The 22,019-nt window shown below is 36.5% G+C and overlaps 3 protein-coding genes and 1 pseudogene across 3 annotated transcripts; 2 read left to right on the top strand and 2 right to left on the bottom strand.

The window, feature by feature from the left end:
- Positions 1-1,255: 1,255 nt before the first annotated feature.
- Positions 1,256-2,699, top strand: LOC137728432 (putative glycosyltransferase 7; annotated as a pseudogene).
- Positions 2,700-3,128: 429 nt separating this feature from the next.
- On the bottom strand, positions 3,129-9,333 carry LOC137728729 (T-complex protein 1 subunit gamma). The gene is made up of 13 exons (XM_068467479.1): positions 9,197-9,333; positions 8,923-8,984; positions 8,268-8,340; positions 7,729-7,796; positions 7,457-7,526; positions 6,753-6,821; positions 6,538-6,609; positions 5,923-5,996; positions 4,572-5,234; positions 4,343-4,468; positions 4,049-4,153; positions 3,867-3,941; positions 3,129-3,634 (listed from the first exon to the last, which is right to left on the bottom strand). Exons 1-13 carry the CDS (start codon positions 9,219-9,221, stop codon positions 3,446-3,448), a joined length of 1,671 nt encoding a protein of 556 aa, XP_068323580.1. The 5' UTR covers positions 9,222-9,333; the 3' UTR covers positions 3,129-3,445.
- Positions 9,334-13,075: 3,742 nt separating this feature from the next.
- Positions 13,076-14,367, top strand: LOC137728730 (thaumatin-like protein 1). The gene is made up of 2 exons (XM_068467480.1): positions 13,076-13,199; positions 13,566-14,367. The coding sequence occupies exons 1-2, from the start codon at positions 13,154-13,156 to the stop codon at positions 14,243-14,245; spliced, it is 726 nt and encodes a 241-aa protein (XP_068323581.1). The 5' UTR covers positions 13,076-13,153; the 3' UTR covers positions 14,246-14,367.
- A 5,845-nt stretch (positions 14,368-20,212) lies between these two features.
- LOC137727650 (stemmadenine O-acetyltransferase-like) lies at positions 20,213-21,597 on the bottom strand. The gene has a single exon (XM_068466475.1). The coding sequence runs from the start codon at positions 21,595-21,597 to the stop codon at positions 20,278-20,280; it is 1,320 nt and encodes a 439-aa protein (XP_068322576.1). The 3' UTR covers positions 20,213-20,277.
- Positions 21,598-22,019: the final 422 nt, after the last annotated feature.

Here is a 22,019-nt window from a genome sequence, read left to right as displayed (position 1 = left end):
TGGTTGTAAAAGAAGAATCAGATGGTTATTTTTTTTTTTCAAGTTACTAATTGAAGTGGATTACTCTAATGACTATCTTCAAATTGCTCAAAAGCCGGAAAGTTGCAAAAAAGAACTTTATCAAACTGGATCTAATGCTTTAAATGAAAGCAGAAAACAACCCCAGAGATTTGAACAGTAATGACAACTAAAATCAAAGCTCTTTCCCTATATCACCAACTGATGAGAAACTGAGTGAATTAACCTACTTATTTTCTCAAAGACAAATATAAAGTTTGTCATCGTAATAGCAGAGCAACTCTGTCTCGGCATTAATGTGAGGATTACTATTGACATCAAAGTAACTTGGCCTGGAATTACGAAGGCCCTCGTTATCGCAGAGTTTCGATACGAAGACAGTGAATCCGGGATTAAAATTCAGAATATTTATGTGAGATAACTAAAGATATGGATAAATTGACATGATTGTTAACCAATTTGAACAGTGATTTGTGTTTAAAATAGTTAGCTTGTTCTGGTTTATTTTAAACTGAATTAATTGAATCTGTATTTTATTGCGTTTCTCTATATTATCAATACAAGAGTGAGGTTCTCTGTTGCAATAGTCACTCACAGATTGTAGAAAATAAAATGCCCAAGACAATTTGCGTTTTCGGAACCTCTAACATTTCAATAAATCACCGAGCAAAACGGTTCTAAAACAGTGTTACTGAGATTGTGAGCTTCAACCTGCCAAGAAATGATAGTCACATATCTGATTCCGGAGAGCTGCAATCCTACTCGAGCTACGCTAATTTCAATTCAAGAGCAATGATGACACCTGCAGGAAAGAGAGGTGGAACATTAATATTGTTCGTCCATAACTGTCAGGGAATTATTTCTTGCACGAGAAAAAAATACGAACTTAGAAGAACCACCTCAAAACAATCATGGCTTAATGACAGATTTGTAAACTTAGATATAACTCCTATTTTTTTAGTTGTACCTGTTGAGTAGGTCATATTGGTGCCCACCTAAATTGTGATTTCTTCTCACAGTGCTTGTATTTAGCTTTACTTTGGGTAAATGTAGCAAGATTGCCATTCAAAATCCCATGTCTTCATGTACAAGAAACGATACTTCTTAAGTAGCTTCCATCAATGTTGAGGATCCAGACAAAGCCAAAGTACTAGCATGCATGCTCGCGCGCGCACACATTTATACGTATAGCAAAGCTACAACTCAGGCACAGAGGTACCTTGTAGCTATCTTGGAAATGGGTTCACCAAAATACCATCCACCTAGACGTTCAGTTCTCCAAAAAGTCTCTTGTTTAATTGCTCACGGGTTCCTATTTGCCGGAGGAGCAGCTCTGGCACTGTCCTTGGCTTTGGCTCTCTTGTCTGTCATAAACCCCGACACAAACTTTGATGACATCACCTGTAACAAAAGTTCCCAAGACCTTGACTCGGGATATGACCCAGCTGAGCCTACATTCTATGATGATCGATACATCAGCCACTCGATTGGGGAACCTGTCTTAGACTCGGATGCCAAGCGCAAAGAGTGGCTTCAGCGCCACCCTTTTTTGGCTGATAGTGCAGGTGATCGGGTTCTTCTTGTAACAGGGTCTCAGCCCTCAGCATGCAGTAACCCATTTAGTGATCATTTGCTGCTACGGTTTTTCAAGACAAAGTAGACTATTGCAGACTCCAATGTTGTGACATTTTTAACAACCATCTGGCGTTGCATCCAAAAGTGACTGGTTCTTGGGCGAAATGCCCGACTTTTCGGGCTGCTATGTTGGCTCATCCTGAGGCGGAGTGGATCTTATGGGTTGACTCGGACGCAATCTTCACAGATATGGACTTCAAGCTCCCTCTAGAGCGATATAAAGACCATAACCTAGTTGTGCATGGCTAGTCACATGAAGTATACGAGAAGCACAGCAGGACAAGTATCAATAGCGGGGTGTTCCTGATACGCAACTGCCAGTGGTCCACGGACCTCATAGAGGAATGGATCATCATGGGGCCACAGAGCCCAGACTACGAACGATGGGCACAAATACAAAGTTCAGTGACGAAGGACAAGCAAATTACAAATTCAGACGATCAATCGGGTCTGATTTATCTTCTAATAGCACACAAAGAAACCTGGGCGGACAAGACTTACCTAGAGAAGGAATTCTCCCTACGCGGATACTGGTTGGCAGTAGTGAACGGTCTTGACAACATCACCAAAATACACATGAAGGTGGATATAGAGGTGGCCGTGTTGACGAGGAGACACGCGGAGAAGGTGAGCCAGTTCTATGGAGCTATGAGAGAGCACCATCTGAAGGATAAGGGCTACGTACTGGAAAGATTATCTCAGAAGGCCTTTTGTCACGCACTTCAGTGGGTGTCAACCATGCAGTGGGCAACACAGCCGCGCTTTCACTTGGGAAGCTTGTTGGAAAGGGATGCAGAGGGCTTTAAATATCGCAGATAATCAAGTGCTTAGCAGATTTGGTTTTGTGCATCCCGACCTACTCAACTCCACATGTGTCTCCCCTGCAATTTAACTTCCCGGCTTGACCAATTATTTGTAAGTTGTGCAATTTGCACCCTTGCCATACTATCGAATTATTAGGGCATCAAGGCAGGTTTAGTCCTATTTATGTTCTCTTTCCTACAAAACAGTTGGAACATATTATCCGAAATAAACTGTTTAAGATAGATTGCATTTTTCAAAACCTCTAAAATCTACATCTCTACAAATACCCTCCAAAAATAAAACAAAAAAACTAAAACGAAGTGGTACTAAGATTGTGAGCTTCAACCTGCCAAAAAATGATGGTAAGAAATCGGAATTCCTGAGAGCTATAATTTGACCCTACGTCTTCCTTAAATTCGTCTTTAACGAGAATCGAACCTGAGACCTAAATAAACCCTTCCCTTGTTCCTCTCCTGTCACCACCCTACCCAGTGCGGCGCCCCAAACTGCTCTAATCCAAATTATCACTGATCCTCGAACCAACAAATCAGCCAATCATCATATGTGGTTCAAATTAGCCTTTGCCTCTTGCTTTGATTTTTTCTTGATTGTGGAGCAAACTTTGAACTTCAAGAAGTAAAATGACAAATTTTAAGTTTCAATGAGCAAAATGAGATCAAAAGCCAAGATTTGCTTTCTCCCTTTTCAGTCACTACCAAAAAATTAAAGTCATTCACAATGCTCAAAAGAAACATCATTCCACATATGGCAAGCTAACATGTAAACGACATGGCAGGCTAACATAACATTCCCCACATCAAGAGAGAAATAAAGAGAAGATACAAACACACACTCCTCCTATGTCAAAGGTATCGTTATAACCTACAAAATATCCTCATCAAACTCATAATGCTCCTTTTCTTTCTTCTTGAAAGAAAAACTTAATTCAAATCGAGAAGCACGCTGACCCCCATTGTCTTCTCCATTCTCACTCGGGAATCATTTGCTCATTATCAGCGTCGCCTTCTGTCTCAACTTGAGGCTTTGAAGGACCTTTGGAACCAGGAGGCTGCTTCTTCTTAATACCACTCACAATGTCATCGATTCTGAGAAGTAGGCAAGCGGATTCTATGGCTGTTTTAAAGGTCTGAGCCTTGACATTGTATGCATCCCATATCTGACATGACAAGTATAAGCAATTAACAGCCTTTCCCATACAAAAGAGAATTTGATATTCAAGATTTGGTGGATATGCTCAAATCGTAGCTACATTTATTTTAGTAATAAGCAGGATTACAGCAGTTCCCCTCACATGGATGCTGTTGAAACATATACCAATACCCCAACGAAGTAGAATATTGACAAAGTAAAGGGAACGCACAAATAAGAAATGAAGGAGATCCAATTACCTTTTTCTCCTTCACGTCAGTTATCGCACCAGTGTTTCCGTCTATGCCAATCCATGCATTTTCACCATTTGCATGCTACGGAAACAAATTGTAGTTAATATATAAACAAAATGCATCAGAACATATAAGAAATGATCTAGTGATGGTAAAACAGAACAAAGCCATACGGTAAAGATTCAAACCTTTCCTTGCAGTGCCGTCATTGTTCTAATCACATTAACCCCACAATTCTGAGCCAAAGTTCGTGGTATAGCCTCAAAAGCTATAGCAGCAGCTTCATATGGCCACTGTTATACCATCAAAACAAAAATGTAATGTAAAGCCACAGCTAATTCTTAATCTCCTATATGTCAAAAGCAACAAACTGTTCTTAGTCTTAGTGTTCATCTTTCTAATTTCACGAGGAGTTCTCCAGATTCTTGGACCAGTTTTGCCCAGAAAATACCAAACTTTTGGATGAGGAGAAGCAAGTTTACCTTTTCGATACCTTCTACAGATGAGCTCTTTTGCTTCAATGTTGCAGATACAGTTAACTCTGTAGCACCACCACCAGGAACAAGTTTTGGATTTTTGAGGATGTTTCTTGCTACTGACATAGCATCCTATAACAAAGTAATTGATAAATAACAAAGTAATTGATAAATAACAAATTTCACATATTATATTTACTTCCATGTAATGGGATAAAAAATAAAACCATCATACCTGCAAGTTTCTTTCCACTTCATTTAAGAGATCCTTACTAGGACCTCTTAAGAGTATAGTACAGGCTTTGGGATCTTTGCAATCAACAATGAATGCAAAATACTCATCACCAATTTTCTTGACCTCAAATAGCCCAGCCCCTGTACCAACATCAGACTCTTGCAATTCATCTGGTCTGTTAACAATGACAGCTCCACAGGCCTTAGCAATTCGGTTATTATCTGTTTTCCGCAACCTCCTGATTGCACTGACGCCAGCCTTGCTCAGGTAATGGCATGCCAAGTCACTAAGCCCCTTCTCTGTGATAACCACATCTGGCTTAAACTTCAATATCTGCACGCAGAGGCTCTCGATGTATTCTTCTTCCAGTTTTAGTAGGACTCCCCAATCTTCTTCTTTAAGTAACTCAGCATTTGTTTGGTTCTCGCCTTTCTTATACTCAAGAGGACAGTCAAGAAGAATGATCCTTGGGTTGACAATCTTTCTTCTCATTTTTCCAGGTGCAATAACATCTTTGTTAAACATTACTCCTTTGAGAACCACTGAATCTTCCAACTGGCCACCAGGAACCTTCTCAACCTTAATGTACTTTTTGATATCCACTTCTCGCAGACCTTGGCCAAGGTCCACCCCGACTATTGTGGTGGCATCAAGTGCTAAATCCTACAACAAGAAAACCCAATATATGGTTAGTTATGAGTGAGTTCATTGTTGTAATTTGTCACTAGAATCAGATCTGAAGAGTGAATACCAATAGTCCAAGTAATTGATTCTTTTGAGTCGATTCTCATTGCAAGGTGGATCATTCAAATGCAAGACATAATATATAACCAATAAAATTGAAAACTATGAAATCAAAGCAGTAACTTTCCACCTAGAGATGCAAAGTCATACACTCATACAGAGTTACCTTGCAGGCATGAGGCCACAGTTTATCTATCAAATACTTGTAACATGAAAGACAAAGTGTTGGAAACATAATAGACAAAATGTAATTTATCTTAATTGTATAATAAAATAAGGAAAAAAACACAAACGTCTGAAGTCAAGAATAGAAGTTAGAAATCCATGGTTAAACCTCACTTTTGATTTAAGGATGATGTTTATCTCTCAGAACTACAAAGCTCAGAAAATAAGTATTGCATGTTTCATGAAAATATTTTCCATCTCTCAGAACTACAAAGCTCAGAAAATAAGTATTGCATGTTTCATGAAAATATTTTCCTTGACAAAATCTTATATCCTTCATCGGCCACTTTACAGACTACATAAACGAAGAACCTTAAGACTTGGAAACCAATAAACAAGAAGAAATAACTAATGCAAAATCTGTATTTATACAAGTACTTACAGCAATTAAATCCCCAAACTGACTAGTGAACTTTGTACCGATACAACTCTTGACCAGCCCCAACATTGTTGCACCTGCCATGTAAAGCATCCATAAGTAACATCCCAAAACTGCTAGCTTCTCATTTCAAATATTCGCTACTCAAGGTAAATTATTATTACAAAGGATATTTAGTCACTGACAGGTTTGCAATCAATACAATGAGTGTTATCATTGGCAAGAACTGGCCACCTAAAATTCTGATGTTCCACACCAATTATGCCGTTTTGATTTCTTAACTCACTCAACATATGAATTTGTAATTCAATCTAAGTGAAAGTAACATAATAGAGATGTAATAAAGGTTACAGCTAAAATTGCTAAACGAAAATTAAGCTATGCCCATTCCCCAGTTTTTCCTAAGGAAAATCTGAAGCTGCATGAAACCCATGAATCTGATTGAGCACAAGGAATACTGCCCTGAGTTTATCTCTATGTTCTAGTCTTATGCATGCCATCACATTTTCACAAAAGTTCGATTAGAAAGAGTGCTTGGGATCTATAGTCTGGGCACCAATTACAAAAATAATAATTCTATAATGTGATGATGAGTAGAAAGAAACCAAACAAACTTACGATCCTTCACATCAATGTCCATTGCTATTTTGTCAAGAACAGCAATAGCATCCTCCAGAGCTTTGTTGTAGGCTACAACCAAAAAACAGAAATTTAGAAAACATTGAAACAAAACAATTAGGAAAAGAATAAATTGTAAACCAAAATCAAATCCAAAACTGGACTTGAAAGAAAAATCAAAAGGAAAAATGTTATCGTAATTTCTTTCAACTTACCTCGGCAAATAACAGTAGGATGATAGCGCTTGTCAATAAATGCTTCTGCAACATGGAGCATCTCACCAGCTACACCAAATTTCATTCCAAATGTAAGACATAGAACAAACTTCAAGTGCACATATAATAATGTTGTAAGTTGTAACATGTCCAGTATATAGAAAAATACACAACCTTCCTCAAGCTTTACTAAATTCCATAATATATATTATTATGCAAGTTAATCCCATTTCTGTTTAATCTACTTATATACCACGCAATGTATAGCACTAAATACATTTGACAAATATAATGGGGCTTTTAGCATTAAGCCCCCAAAGACAACACTTCTTAGCAATAAATACCTACTTTTATTCTACCCATTTTGTTAACTTTTGTTGTTGTATAGCTTTTAAGTCCTCAATATGTTGGAACTTTTAGCAATAAGCCCACATTTTTTTGCCAATTAGTCCTCAATTTAGGCCCTAATATTTAACAATAAGTCCATTAAAGGCTAAGGAATACAAGAATTTGTAAGGGGTTTTCCCTAAAACTTGAAGAATTTAGAGGGGTTTTACTAGTCTCTCCCATTTATTAATTGAAAGCCAAATTATTTTGCTCCATTAAAAGATTGAATGAGAATATAAGTGAAGTTTCAAATATATACTATATATCCCTTAAATCAACAGTGAATTGCATGTACGTAAAAAATGCTCAAAGCATACCAAGGACAATGACAGATGTTGTTCCATCGCCTACTTCTTCATCTTGTGTGCGACTTAATTCAATCATTGACTATCATCAAAATTTTCAAAAGAACAAAGGTAAGAATAACAAATAAAATGAGAGTGAGGTGGGGAGGTCATAAAAATGCAAAGGATTTACAAGAAAGAAGATGGGGGAACAGAAGCTGATATCAAAGATAAAGAAAATTTTGAATCGAAAAGATATAAAAAAATAAAATCCAGAAAGGAACAACTTGAGACAAATATCATGCCTTTGCTGCAGGGTGAGCGAGATCCAATTCACGCAGAATGGCATTTCCGTCGTTAGTCACTACAATTCCTATAAGAAACATGGGTAACAACTATGTTAGCATATTGCAAACTCACCAAGACCCAAAAGAAAGCCATGTGCTACGATGCATGGACACAGGCATGGGGATACGACACGACACAAAGATACGTCAAATTAACAAGAAGAATTGTTGTATGACCACAAGGGAATATGACACGACACGACACAACGCGGGGATACGAGGGGATACCACCATGTCCATCGTAGGCCATGGGGATAATAGAAGCATGAAAGAGTTCATGACGAGTAACATCAATCTAAAATTTACTTAATTGCAAATAGAACAGTAAAAAACTTCTTTGATTCAAAATAATTCAATCACAGAAATAAACATGCGGTCACCTACAATAAGGGCTTACTTAGGTTGTAAAAACTGAGGGAAAATAAAGCATTACATTCTATTTCAACAAAAATACAGATAAAACAACAAAACTTATCAGACTGCGCGAAAAGGATTACCTCCACTAGCGTCAAGTAGCATCTTGAGCATGGACCGAGGGCCCAAGGTTGTCCGGATTATGTCAGCAACAGCCTGTAATTATCAAAATGCTTCAAATTTGTGTGTTCATGAGACAATAAGTGTTAATAGTCTGACAAAGTATACACAGAGGAATCATAAAAATATTCTCTTGAAAAAAAAATCATTGAAAACTAGGACCCTAGATGCTTAAGAGTACTTTTATAAGAAAATACTAAACATTTTCACAGTTAGAAGGTTAATACTCATGTCAACTCATTCAGAAATTAATACGTTCAATACAAATACTAAAACATACATTTTCAGATGAATCTCAATTCAATTCAGTTTCCGCCGAACTTGTTTAAAACCCGAAATTACAACAGCATGTTTTTCAGTAAGTCATTCACCAAATGCTGAGGTAGACAGAACCAAAAAAAAAAAAACTCTTTTTAAAGACTCTGTCCAATTTATGTACTTCATCCCCATACGAAAGCAAAACCCATAAAACAATTAGCAGATTATACAGTAAATTTATCTCCAAGACTTCAAAATAAAAACATTATTTTCCCTTTACGAACCAAACCGTTTAGGGTTTTACATTTCAATCCAAAATAAAATGTTTAGATTCGTAAACCACAATGCCCGTAATCTTACCTTCGATGCCTGGATATTTCCATGGTGTACTTTACTCCCTGACTCACGCTTCAACGAATCTTCTGCTCAGATCAGTTCAAACAAGCAAAATCAGCAAAATCAGCAAAAACAAGCAATTGGGTTTTCACAGGAACACAAATCTCATCCAAAAAATGGCAGAAAACAACACAAAGTTCGAGCTTTGCAGATACCCAAATGAAAGACCAACTCAAAACCTAAACTTTGAAGTAACTGCAAGTTAAGGGAGCGAAAAAAAGAAGGCAAGGGAGCTTACTGAGGACGAGCACTGGGGCTTGCATGGTGATGGCGAGATCTGTGTGAAACTGTTGAGTGCGAGGAGGCAGAAGGAAGAAGGAAGAAGGGAGAAGAAGAGTAGAGAAGTCTGGAGAGGTTTATATGCGAGGGAAACGCCGATACCGGGATTTTATTGAAACCCTGCTAGTGCGAAATAGGTCTGCAAAAATGGGTCGGGGCGACCCTGGTCCAATAGGACTAAAGCTCAATTGGGCTTTGGAAGTTTTTTCGAGTTGGGCTGGGCGAGGTTGGCCCGAAATGTTATACAAAACTTTGTGCACCCATTTTTTTTTTCTTTGGACACTCATAATTAAATTTACATATTCTCCGGACGCCAATGTAAAATTTATAATATTTCTAAATCATCCCAACTTAAAAATTGGCAAAAGCATCTCAACCGTGAATCCCACTCAACCCGCTCCCAAACTCTGTCTTTCTTCTTCTTTCGCCTCTCCTCATTCTTCTCCAAAACAGCAAACTGAGTTCGCACCCAAATTGCACAAAGCATTGGAGAAACAAAGCACCACCCCAGGTGGCTGAAAAATGGTTGTTGCAAACACGCCGATTTGAAGGTGGGAGGAGCGCCGGTCACCATTAGTTCGGTGAGTAGTTAAAAAAACCACTCTTTAGAGCATCCCTATCACTGCTAGCTAAATTGTTGCTATTTTAGCTGGCCAAATGGCCAAAAGCTATTATTGCTAACCAATTTACAGAAGCATTTCCAACACTGCTAACCTATTTTAACAAAAACCACAATATTTTATTATAGATAATGTTAGGGAGATCAAAATTTTAAACCAAGTTTGCAAATTAAATGATGTATTACCAATAGGAAATAAGTACGCTAACCAACACTTAAGTAATAATCCAACCATTCTCAACCACATCATTTGGTTTGTAAATTTGGTTTAAAATTTTTGATCTCTTTAGCATTATCCTTTTTATTATTTAACAACTCAACCCTTTATTTCATTATTAATATTTTGACAAAAATACATCCCAACCTAGGGGTGTATTCAATTAGAATTTTGAGAGAATTTAAAGGATTTATACATCTATGAATTTTTATAGAGTTTAATTGATTTATAGAGATTTCATATAAAATTTTGATTTAACTCCCTTAAAATTTCATTGAGAGATGTGAGAGTTATGGATGCTTAAAAAACATTACGAAATCTCTCAAATTCCTTTGAATTCCTTAACTTTTTAAAAAATTTAAAATCAATTTCTAATTAAATACTCCTTGAACATTATAAATTTCATTAAAATTCTAATTGAATACTCTCAAAATTATAAGGATTTTATTTAATGAACTATCTGAAAATCAGGATTGAATACACTTTTAATTTCATAAAATTATTTAAAATTCTAATTAAATATCCTAAATTTATTAAAAGAATTAAAATCTTTCAAAATCTCAATTGAATATACCTTTGTTTTCAGTCCTTCTCTCTCTTCGTTTCTCTTTGGTTATTCGGTCCATTTCCCCATTCCCTTCCTTCTCTCTCTTCATTTTTTCCGTCCCTTTCTCCCTTCTTTCTCTTGTGCCTGCTGCTGGTTTGCAAGGGAAGAAGTCACTAGCAATTGTATCAGGATTTCTCGAAACTTCGCAGAACATCTCTAGCTTCGACCTCGACCTCCGCTTCCACCGTTTTCTTCATCTATCCAAACGATTAAGACTCTCTCCCTCGCCGTTTGTCACTCAATCTCCGCCGACTTCAGATCTCATTGGTCATTCGAAACTCCGTCCTCCTAGATCTTATCGATCCGTTTTTATCGTCACAGCTATCAGTGGCGATTCCCCGTCGTCTCTGCCCTTTTTCACCTCTTTTTTTCGTCGCTGATCCAATCTACCAGCTCTGTCGCAAGTCCGATCCACCACAACCGTTGCAATTCAATCCACCACTAGGTCCACTACCATCTCAGTTGCTTGCTGTTGAAGAGAGATGGAGCGTACAATACAAATATTGTATTTTAAGTTTAGTTAGCTAGTTAATTCTCTTTCATGCTCGCCACAATAGCTAGCTTGATAGCTAGCCTGTTGGACTCGACCTGGTTTGGTTGATTCTGAAAAAAGCTACTATAAAAAAAAGCTGGGAGCTGTTTTTGTGTTTGGTAAACACTTAGCTTCATCTTTTTTTCACAGTTTTGGGTGAAAAAAAAGCAAAAAACAAGAAGATGCAAAACCCAGCTTTGAAAAACTGGCTTTTTTTCACATCTGTTTTATATAAAAGTTTACCAAACACTCTAATACTACTTTTTTTTTTCTTTTCAAAAGCACTTTTACAAAAAAGTTTACCAAACACTCTGCTGCTTTATTTCACAGCTGCTTATTCTCACAACACAGCAGAAGCAGTTTTTTTTCAAAGCACAGTAATACCAAACCAGCCCTTCCACTCTTCTCTTGTGGCTAGGTAAAATAAAAAAAATTCCTGATTTAGCTAGGCTGTTGAAGATGCTCTTGTAGAAAAAGTTGCACATGTTTGCTAAAAGGCAGATGTGCCTTTTTTATATGTCACAGTTACTATTTTGAAGGAATGTTGATGTGGTTAGGATGAGAAAGTTATATCTTATAGGATTCATTTGATGATAAAATTTGTGACCAACAATATTGATAATTTTTCTTTAATTACTACGGAAAAGTGGTATTCCTCTTCAATTTTAAGTTTTGATTGTCGTCGATGGCTATACGAATTTATAGCGCTCATTGTGTGGTTTAAGCAGACCTCATATCATTTAATGTAAATATATTGTTGTATTAAAAAAAATATTAATTTTTTAACTATGTACCACTTCGATTCCTCTCTCACCTAACAACTAATTTTTTAACTCATTAATGTTATTGCACTCAATGTTTAAAATATCGATATCAGTGGAAATATCGATAGACAAATTAGTGGAAATATCGATAGACATCGCATATCAATATCGATTGCCTTCAATGGAAATGATGGAAATTTGCTCAAAAAAATGAAAATTTAAAATTATTTTTTAGGGAATGTCATATGAAGCTACAACACACGTATGTATCAAGAATTAATGATTAGATACAGTGTTAACAATAAGTATGTGATATGTGAGAAGAAAAACTTCCTTATAATGACAAGTAATAAAATAAAGCATTTTACTAGAAAGAATAAATTATACATAACTTAATTAAAATTTCCATCATGAAAGTAGCACAAGTTTTATTGAAGTAAACTAATACCATAAAAAAAGAAATTAAAAAAAATAAAGAATGCATTGACTCATGGATATTTCCTACAAACTTTTTGCAAATTGTCTGCTAACACCAGATATTTCCTGAAAATATCGAGGAAATTAACTGATTTCCTGAAATATTGTGGCCCCTCTTTCTATATCGTTCTCTGAATTTTTGGACATTTCCGTGGAAATGTTGAGCATATCCAAGGTGTTTCAAAATTGTTTGAAAAAATTGGAAGAATAAATAGGTACATAGTATATGTTTGTAGATAGGTTTGAAATATTAGCAGAGTCATGAAAGGAAAACGCGTTCTTTCCTCTTTTGATGGATAGACGAGGCATGGATATGCCTATGGGTTGTACAAAGAAAACTAAAAAGGAAAGAAATTAAGGTTTTTTAATGGACATGTGCGAGAAGTGCTATTTTTGAGATCCCTATTTCTTAAGTTTGTTCTCCGGTATGAGACTTTTTCCAGACTGCACTTTTACATAGGTAAGGATCACTTAAAGAAAGAAAAGAAACGTTTAGATTCAGCAATCTTTGAAAGCAGTTTCATGTGATCATTTGAAAATTAAGTCACCCTACCATATATGATCATTTGAAAATTATATTGGTTTTTGCAGTTTTCACTTATATATATACATCATGTACGTCTTGAAACACGACTAAGTTCATAACTGAATTATTATTTATCAGACGGAAAAATCTCAAAAAGCAATCGGAGCGCTCAACATGAAATTTGAAGCGTTAATCGGCCTTGTATTAGTCTTCCTCTCAGGCAAGAATTTCACGAAATATATGTCGTCATTTCATCCATTATAATATCACGAAGTTTGTTCTTCCAATATCTGTTTTTGTTTTTCTATTTGATTTTCTGGATATCTAACAAGACATCCGATGCATGGTTTCCATCACTATTGCAATATGAATGCAACAAAACATTGATATTAAATAATACGTCATGAATCACGCTCATCAAATTTGTTCATCAAATGATATGACAATATGTCTTTAATTTATTAAAATAGAAGTCTTATTTGATGAAAAAAGTATGATGATTAATTATTTGGTGAACAAAAAATAATAATTTGATGAGTGTGGCACTTTAGTGATGATCTTATACTCTGTGTGTCAGAACATGCAGGGGTTTACTCGGCCAAGTTCACATTCACAAACAAATGTCCCAACACAGTTTGGCCAGGAACCCTAACCGGAGGCGGTGGCCCACAATTACTTTCCACGGGATTTGAGTTAGCCTCCGGTGCTTCAACATCACTGACTGTCCAAGCTCCGTGGTCCGGCCGCTTCTGGGGCCGCTCTCACTGCTCGATAGACTCCTCCGGAAAGTTCAAATGCTCAACAGGAGATTGTGGCTCTGGCCAAATATCCTGCAATGGTGCCGGTGCAAGTCCACCAGCATCCCTAGTGGAGTTAACCCTAGCAACCAACGGAGGACAAGATTTCTACGATGTTAGCCTTGTTGACGGCTTCAACTTGCCCATTAAGTTAGCCCCCAGAGGCGGCTCCGGTGATTGCAACTCCACAAGCTGCGCGGCCAATATAAACACTGTTTGTCCTGCCGAGTTGTCTGACAAAGGATCAGATGGGAGTGTGATTGGCTGCAAAAGTGCATGTTTGGCTTTAAATCAGCCCCAATATTGTTGCACTGGCGCTTATGGAACCCCTGATACATGCCCTCCTACTGACTTTTCAAAGGTCTTCAAGAAGCAGTGTCCCCAGGCTTATAGTTATGCTTATGATGACAAATCTAGTACTTTCACATGCTTTGGTGGCCCTAACTATGAAATTACCTTCTGCCCTTGATTAGGGTTTTTACATCTATTGGGATTTATCAATATTTTGTCATGACTCCATATATAGAATAAGTGGACAATATGAAATTAGCATGATCAATGTGTATTAATGGTATAAATTTTTATTTAATATTGATCAAGTTCATTTACATCATACATCTTTTTTTACGTCTTGCCACTAACGTTTGGGCTGAGCCAAGAGCTTTTTTTTTTTTTTTTTTTTTTTTTAATTTTTTATTTTTATCTACATCCAAATTTGAATTTTATTTATTTTAAATAAAATTAATGCAGAATATCGCTTATAAAACACCTTAACTACCTGTAGATCGTAGTGGTCATCATACGATCTGGGTCAAGTAGGCCATCTATCAAAGTCGGGCCAGGTTGACCACACAAGATGAAAAGCACGGTTCGTGGTCTCTCCATTGCCAGTGCCACTCATCATGTTCATCCCCATCCATCATACCTTGTTTATTTCTTTGCCTTGTATTTCCTTGTTCTTCCTTAATTTTGACTGTATTTTGTACTTTATGTGCTACCTTTAATAGTTACATTATCTTCTATAAATATGGATATTTATTCCATCACTAAGATTCATCTATTTAAACTAACTAGAACCCCGAATTGAAATATTTCAATATTGAAATAATAATTAATAATATTATTGAATTCGCAGAACGACGTCAATATCTCTTTTAGTCTTTTTGAGTTTTTGCCCATGGAGTTTTTGTGAATCTGTACCACTTTTGTTCTTTTTTAACATTTTATTTCTTTTTTTGAACCATTCTCATTCAATAATCAATTCACAAATAGACGAAACGGAAGGACTTCCATTGGAATCCCCATCTAATTCTAGAAAATACCACTTTTTTTTAATTTTTTAATTTTTTTTGGATCTTCCAAATTATTCCCGCAGGAGATCTAGACCTTTTTTTTTTTTTCGATCCTTTGATAAAAAGATTCATTCTCTTCATAAAAAAATAGTATTTAGAACCAATAAAGATTTCTTTTTCGATTCATCCCTGGAGTTGAATACCTCATTCAAGAATTGTTTTTGATCCAATCCAATAGAAAATGGCAAATCCCTTATGATACACCACGTACGGCTCGGTTATTGATAGAGTGAATAGATCTGCCATTTCTTGACATCTCTCTTCTGATTCAAAATCATGGTGTAACGTGTATCCCCCTTGTTCCGGTCATGGAATAGATGAAATAAATAAAAAAATGAATTTTTGTTCTAGAATTAAATCTTATTGGAACTGTCCATATCCAATTCATCCTTCAGAACCATATCACATCTGAATTTGATGAAATAGGATGAATTGAAATGGTATTTTGTAAATACGTATTGGATCAATTCCTCTAGCAGCACGAGCCTTACTTTCTTTTTTTGTCGAAAGCTTTCCACGTAGGTATGAAATAACCGTTTGTCAAGACGACTTCTCATACGATGTTTCTTAGCATCCGAGCTAATTGGTTTTTTCATCATCCATTGATAGCCGCATAAATGACTAGAATATATTTTTTCTATTGGAATGTCTCGAAGTTGTAATCTTCCTATTTAGGTTGTCACCGTCTCCGCTAGGTGTTTATGGAATTATTAGGGGGCTCTCCCTACTTGGATACTTATACTTTTACTAATTGCCTTAGCATCTGAGCGTGGTATATTAAATAGAATAGTAAATAGGCCTTCCAAACTCACTAGCTCAAATCGGTAGATCTTGGTGCCTGCATAGCAAAGGTACAATTGATGAGAAAATTTATTGGAATCTACTAGTTGGCGAGTAATCTTTATTCAAGTACCGTTAAGTAAGTACTAATGATAGTTCCATTATCTTCTATAAATATGGATATTTATCCTACAAATTTATTCATTGAATGAGAAAGACAATGTTCATGTTAAAGAATTGAAACTCCATGACAGTTATTTCTACACTTCTAACTAACATTTCCCATTCCTTTATTCCATCAATTTCTTATGGGGCTAGAAAATAAGTTGGATATCACCAGAAGCTAGTGATGTATCCACCGTTTTACTTAAAACAAAAAATTAAAAACCATGGAGAAGATTGTTTGCCAAACTCATTAAGTGACCCTTGGATTCAGAAAAGCATATGCTAGTAGCTCCGGGTTGCTTTCAAATAATGCCATGCTTTCTTCGCTTAAGGTCAACCATGTTTCAATCCCATTGCAATCTCTTTTGTCCATGAAACCAAATAAATTCTTAACTGAACAACCAGCAAAACTTACCTATGATGGCTTTCCCCTTCCGAAATCCGCTTCATATAAAGGAAACCTACACCAACTTGTGCAACTATAAGTTTCAATCTCCTGATCTTTCATCAGGTTTGTGCAGTACTCGGTCAACACTTGCATTGCCTCATTAGGATCAACTAATTTTGTAGCACATTCTTTCATTTCTTCAATCCTGGCTCGATGATAGGAGCATATTTATGCTACTTAGCTATGTTGTTACCTTGCATTTAGTGAGCTAATTACTACTTATTATAGTGTTTTAAGCTATTTTCGTGTGTTTGTAAGTCCTAATGGTAAAGTTGGCAAGAAAGTGCATTTTGGAGTCATTTGGAGCAGTTTTGGGCATGGAATGGATAACTTGTATATGGAGCAAGGTGGATGGATGAAATTGAAGTCAAGAGAGGCTAAGAACATGCTACAAATATGGAGAAACAAGTTCAAAGACAAAGAAGATAAGGAAAGAGCAAGAAATAAGGAACATTATCCAACCTTATCCTATCCAATCTTATCTTATCCAACCTTATCTTATCTTATTCTATCCTAAGCTTTTGCTACCTTAATTCCAGCTGCAAAGAAGACTTAATTTCACATTAGAACACCTAGATATATGGTTCTAGAAGACCCTATCTGTTCCTAAATAGGTGCTGCACCCCTTATTCCATTCTAGAAGTCCAATTTCTGCCACAAAATACCTAGTTTCTAGAAGTCCTAATTTCTGACGAATTTCCCTATCCCTTTCCGCCTTGGTTTTTGAAAGCATTAACCCTTTCCTCCAAGGATTGTGCAATCCTTTTCCCTTCAGAAATTGTGCATTCCCTAGTCTTATAAATATAAGTGTTTGCCGCACCATTCAAACCATCCATTCACTCATTCATTCATTCATACATTCAGCCATCAAACACCATAATTCACACCACATCACCCTTGTGCCGCAAGCAAGGAATGAAGGAGCAGAGTACTTGTGCAATCTGCCATCCAAGGGAGTGTCGTGCATGCCATTGGAGTGGGACATTCTTGGTTTTTTCTATCCTTAGTTTTAGTTTGATATTTATTTTAATTTGGTTTTCAATTATGATGAACATGTGGAACTAATTTCTTTTTAGTTAGAGGTGAATTCAAAGCCACGATTATATGTTTTATATGAATTGATTACATCCAGTTATTGTTTCTTGAGTCTTGAATGTGATTTGCTTATCTAAGTAATGAAAACTTGTTTATGTATGTTGGTTGAGGGTCGACACTTAATTTGCATGCATGAATTTGATGCTAGAGTATAAGGGAGTTTCACGTAATAGTTATTCACTTATATTCACAAGTAGTCTAGGTTGCTAGTCAAAATCGTGTTAAGTGAATCCTTGGCATGAGTCTCATGCATTTCATAGTGATGAATGCCTTGTCAATGCTTATGATTTTCATAAAACTTAATGACTTTTGATATGTATCTTTATTATGCGTTTCATATACAGGACTTGAGAAAGATAATTTGGTTGTAATACATATCCATTTAATTCAATGAAATAAGGAAAATCTGAGGGTTGGTTGTGCGATGCAATTAACTTGGGGCGTTGTCATTCATAGTCTAAAAGAATAATAACTGGAAATTGGTTTCTATGCATATATCATGTGTGGAGAATGACCCTTTAACTAAATCTAGTCCCCTGACCAAACGACATGTTGTTTGGGTCGTCTCCCACCTCCAGGATACGAGCCTCCTTGGTTACCCACAATGCCACCGATGACAGTACACTGTCATGGTTGGCTTGTAACATGTCTCTAATGTTAGTGGACATCTCCCCGAGATGGTGTGGGTGCTAGGATCTTGAGGTTCCGTTGACTCTATAGCTGTTCTAGAAGCTAGACGAGTCATACACGAGAAGGGATCGAGGAGAATCAAAGGACTGGCTATTAAAAAAATAAAATTTTTACAATGGCTCTTTTTCTTTGCAAGAATTACTATTTATAGTAGTAGATAACAACTTAGCTACTAAGACTCCAAAATAAGCCATCTAGAGAAAATTCAAATGACAAATTCTCTACCGTGGGCCCTTCTCTTTGGCTTTGGGATCAGCATCAATCTTCTTGAAAACCAATCTTTGTTTCTTCCCTCTCACTTTCCGTTTGCTTTATTTGGAGTTGAATTGGCGTCGTGGAGCTCTATAGTCATCGTGGTAGTCGTCGTCTTCTAGCCCACAAACACAAAGTTAACACAAGGTTTTGGATCTAATTATCACATTCGATATAGGATTGAAGCGAGAAGCCATGGAAGATGTCGAGTTGCGTCGGGATCGTGTTTAGTTAGTGCGACACTTCGGGTTTAGCCGGTGCAATAATATGACATACAGATGTTCGGAAGATGTGGAGCGGCTGCATGTTTTTATCCTTTTATTTTGTTTATGTTTAATAATTTCCTAAAGTTGTCCTGGAATTTGGTTTGATTTCTCTCCGTATGAGAGGTTGCTAGTTTGATTGCTCTGTTTAGAAGAGTGCATGATTTTAATATTCATTCTGGTTTGCTGCCTATTTGGATCTATGTGTGAAGGGTGGAGCTATTTGATTCACTGATCTACTTCATTTGGTCTTTCTGGGATCGTGGCGGTGATTAGGTGATGTGATCGACTTATGGGCATCGTACTCCCTATCCCAATTTATTGTTTGAGATTTTGTCCTCATATGATCTCCCTGTAACATGAAGTGTAACAATTTTATTGATCTTTGTGTAATCGTGCCATTCCCGATGAGCTCGTCAGACAAGTGCTTGAAGTCTACTCCTGACTTTGCGATTAGTGATGCTTTATTGCAATATTTTTAGATCTAGTTTGCAAGGACCATTTTGGGGCCAAGTTTTTTAATCTTTTATTTGTACGCTAATTTATTTATAATGTACCCATTTTTCTTTATTAACGTACCACTTTGTTATATGTGAAATGTACCATTTTTTTTTGTAACATGTACCAATTTTTTTAACACTATGGATACATTCTTTTGCCATTTATTATTTCTTATTGTTTCATAGTTTTTATCCATTTATTCAATCAAATTGTTTGAATTTTTTTATTGTAGCTGTTTCTAATAGTATTATAATGAAGGATTTTAAATTTATAGGACTATAAATCACATAAAATATCAAATAATTAATGTCGAAACTAAAAAAATATAATTATTAATAGTAATATAATGAGGTGTACAAAGTCTAGGGACTTCGATCAAACTTTGAATACCATTAAGGTTTTAGTCAAAAAGTGTTAGAGACTATGGACTGCATCCAAAGTATCCCTATTTATAATTTGTATTTGTAATGCCTTTTTGGGGCGAGTTATTTATAATATGTAATTGTAATGCCGTTTTATCAATGAATGAAGTATCATAATCTTCTTCAAAGACTCCTTGATAACAACCAAATTACCTTCTAACCGTTAATTAGTTGTAAAACTAACTAATCAATATTACAACTGCCACATTATGATAATGCCAAATGGCATCGTATCAAATTTTCATTTGTTTATTAAATTTTATGAATTTGGAATGGCATTCCGAAATGTTTGTATCCGGACATTAGCACCAATCCATCCAATTAACGACAACTTAACCTTTATATTTAGCAATTAACATCTTGGTATCCATATGTATGGCTACCATGCATATTTACCTTAAGTTTCAATAAGATTTGAAAGATCGACTAAAACGGATTCCATAATTCCAGAACTACTACTTGGGGGCAAACAATACATATTTTAATGTAAGAACACAAAAACGGAAAAAATGAGTCTCTTACAATTATATTTTTCAGTAGGTGACACTTGGATTTACAGAAGCATATCCAAGCAGTTCCACATTGCTTTCAAGGATGGCCATGGTTTCTTCACTCATAGTCACCCATGCTTCTAATCCCTTGCAATCTCTTTTGTCCAACAAAGTAAATACATTCGCAACTGAGAAACTAGTTAAGCTCACCCATGCCGGCTTTCCCCATCCGAAATCAGTTTCGTAATAAGGAAACCTACACCAACTGGCGCAGGCATAATTTTCTATCCCATCATTATCTAGCACGTTTTTGTAGAAGTCTTTTTGCTCCTGACATGCTTCATTAGAATCAAATACTACTTGTGCAGCATACTTTTCTTTCACTTGTTCAATCCCTTTCCTGAACTTAGCAGCCAAGTCTTTTAGATCTATCATCGCAAACTCTTCAACCTTCGATGTAAAACGGCCCACGATGTTCCCAGCTAAGTTTTCTGGCAAAGGCGGCACAAACCTTTTGCGCAAGTTCACACCTTGATGGAACATGGATGGCCTTGGGGACTGCGAGTTTGATCTTGACGCTTCCATTGCACATTTCCAAATGAGTGCTGAAACCGCTTCTACACGCGTAGGATGGGGAACAATTGAACTGGCTACATCAGATTGGAGAGTAGAAATTTTTGACGCATCAAACACATACCTCTCTGTTATGCACTTCTGTGCTTGGTGAAATTTCTTGGGCATTGGTGCTGGCTGTGATGAGTTCAAAAAATCTAGTGGTGGAAAATGAGATGCAGCACCAAATTCTGGAGGCAATACCACCTGATCACTGTCGCTGGACTGAAGTGCTATTGTAGACAAATATTTGATGAATGTGAATACTGTGGAGCCATCAGCAATCATATGTGAAATCTTGAATCCGATTGCCATTCCACCGCACTCGAAAAAGTTGACTTGCACAAGAAGCATTGAGCCTTTTCCTTCGGTTGGAAGGAACTGGTTTAGCATCACGACATCCGGGGGTTCCAAAATCTCCGCTAAGGAACAGTTGACACGGGCTATGATGAATTCAGCTCCATCATCGTTGCATTCAATCGTGGAACTGCCTTCAACTAATCTTCCGGCAAGGGGGTAGAAGTGAGTGAGAGCTTTGGCTAATGATTGACTTAGAAGCTGACATCTTTCATTCATAGCCATGGAATGAGTAGTAGCAATATTGGGATAGAAGAGAAGTAGTGGGACATGAACTAGAGGAGCCATCTGGTCCAAAACTGAGAGCTTAAAATTTCTAAGTTGATGAGGAGTTGGGGAGGATGGTTTAACTGTTTGGCTCTCTATTATTTGAACTTCGATTTTTGTGGCCATATTGAATATTTTCGCAAACAGTTGTGAATCGATGGAATAAGAGCCTAATTAATCATCCTGCTTTTATAAGGAAATGGTAGGGCGGACAAAGAGCATATACCTCAATTCATGTGAGTCTTGAATGGGGATCATAAAACTCAAATCGAGTGATGGGTTTTTTCCTCAATCAACTATATCTTCAAGTAAGAGCAAGGACACGTAGGCACCTCGTTGCTCTGTTGTTGACATTTCAAACGAGTCATTCTAAGTTGATCATTAGTTATGAAAACTTAATTTAGAATTACATTTTGAAGATTGTATCATAACATTTTTAGTTCAGGCTCATATAAGAAAAAAAGGAAGAAATAAAATATAAAAACTGGTTTTACATCATGGTGGTGGTTTTCTTGTCTATCTTAACCTTCTTCGGGCACGAAACAGCA

Source organism: Pyrus communis, chromosome 3 (assembly GCF_963583255.1).
Source record: "Pyrus communis chromosome 3, drPyrComm1.1, whole genome shotgun sequence".
NCBI classification, from domain to species: domain Eukaryota; kingdom Viridiplantae; phylum Streptophyta; class Magnoliopsida; order Rosales; family Rosaceae; genus Pyrus; species Pyrus communis.
This window is presented reverse-complemented; position numbering and strand designations above follow the sequence as displayed.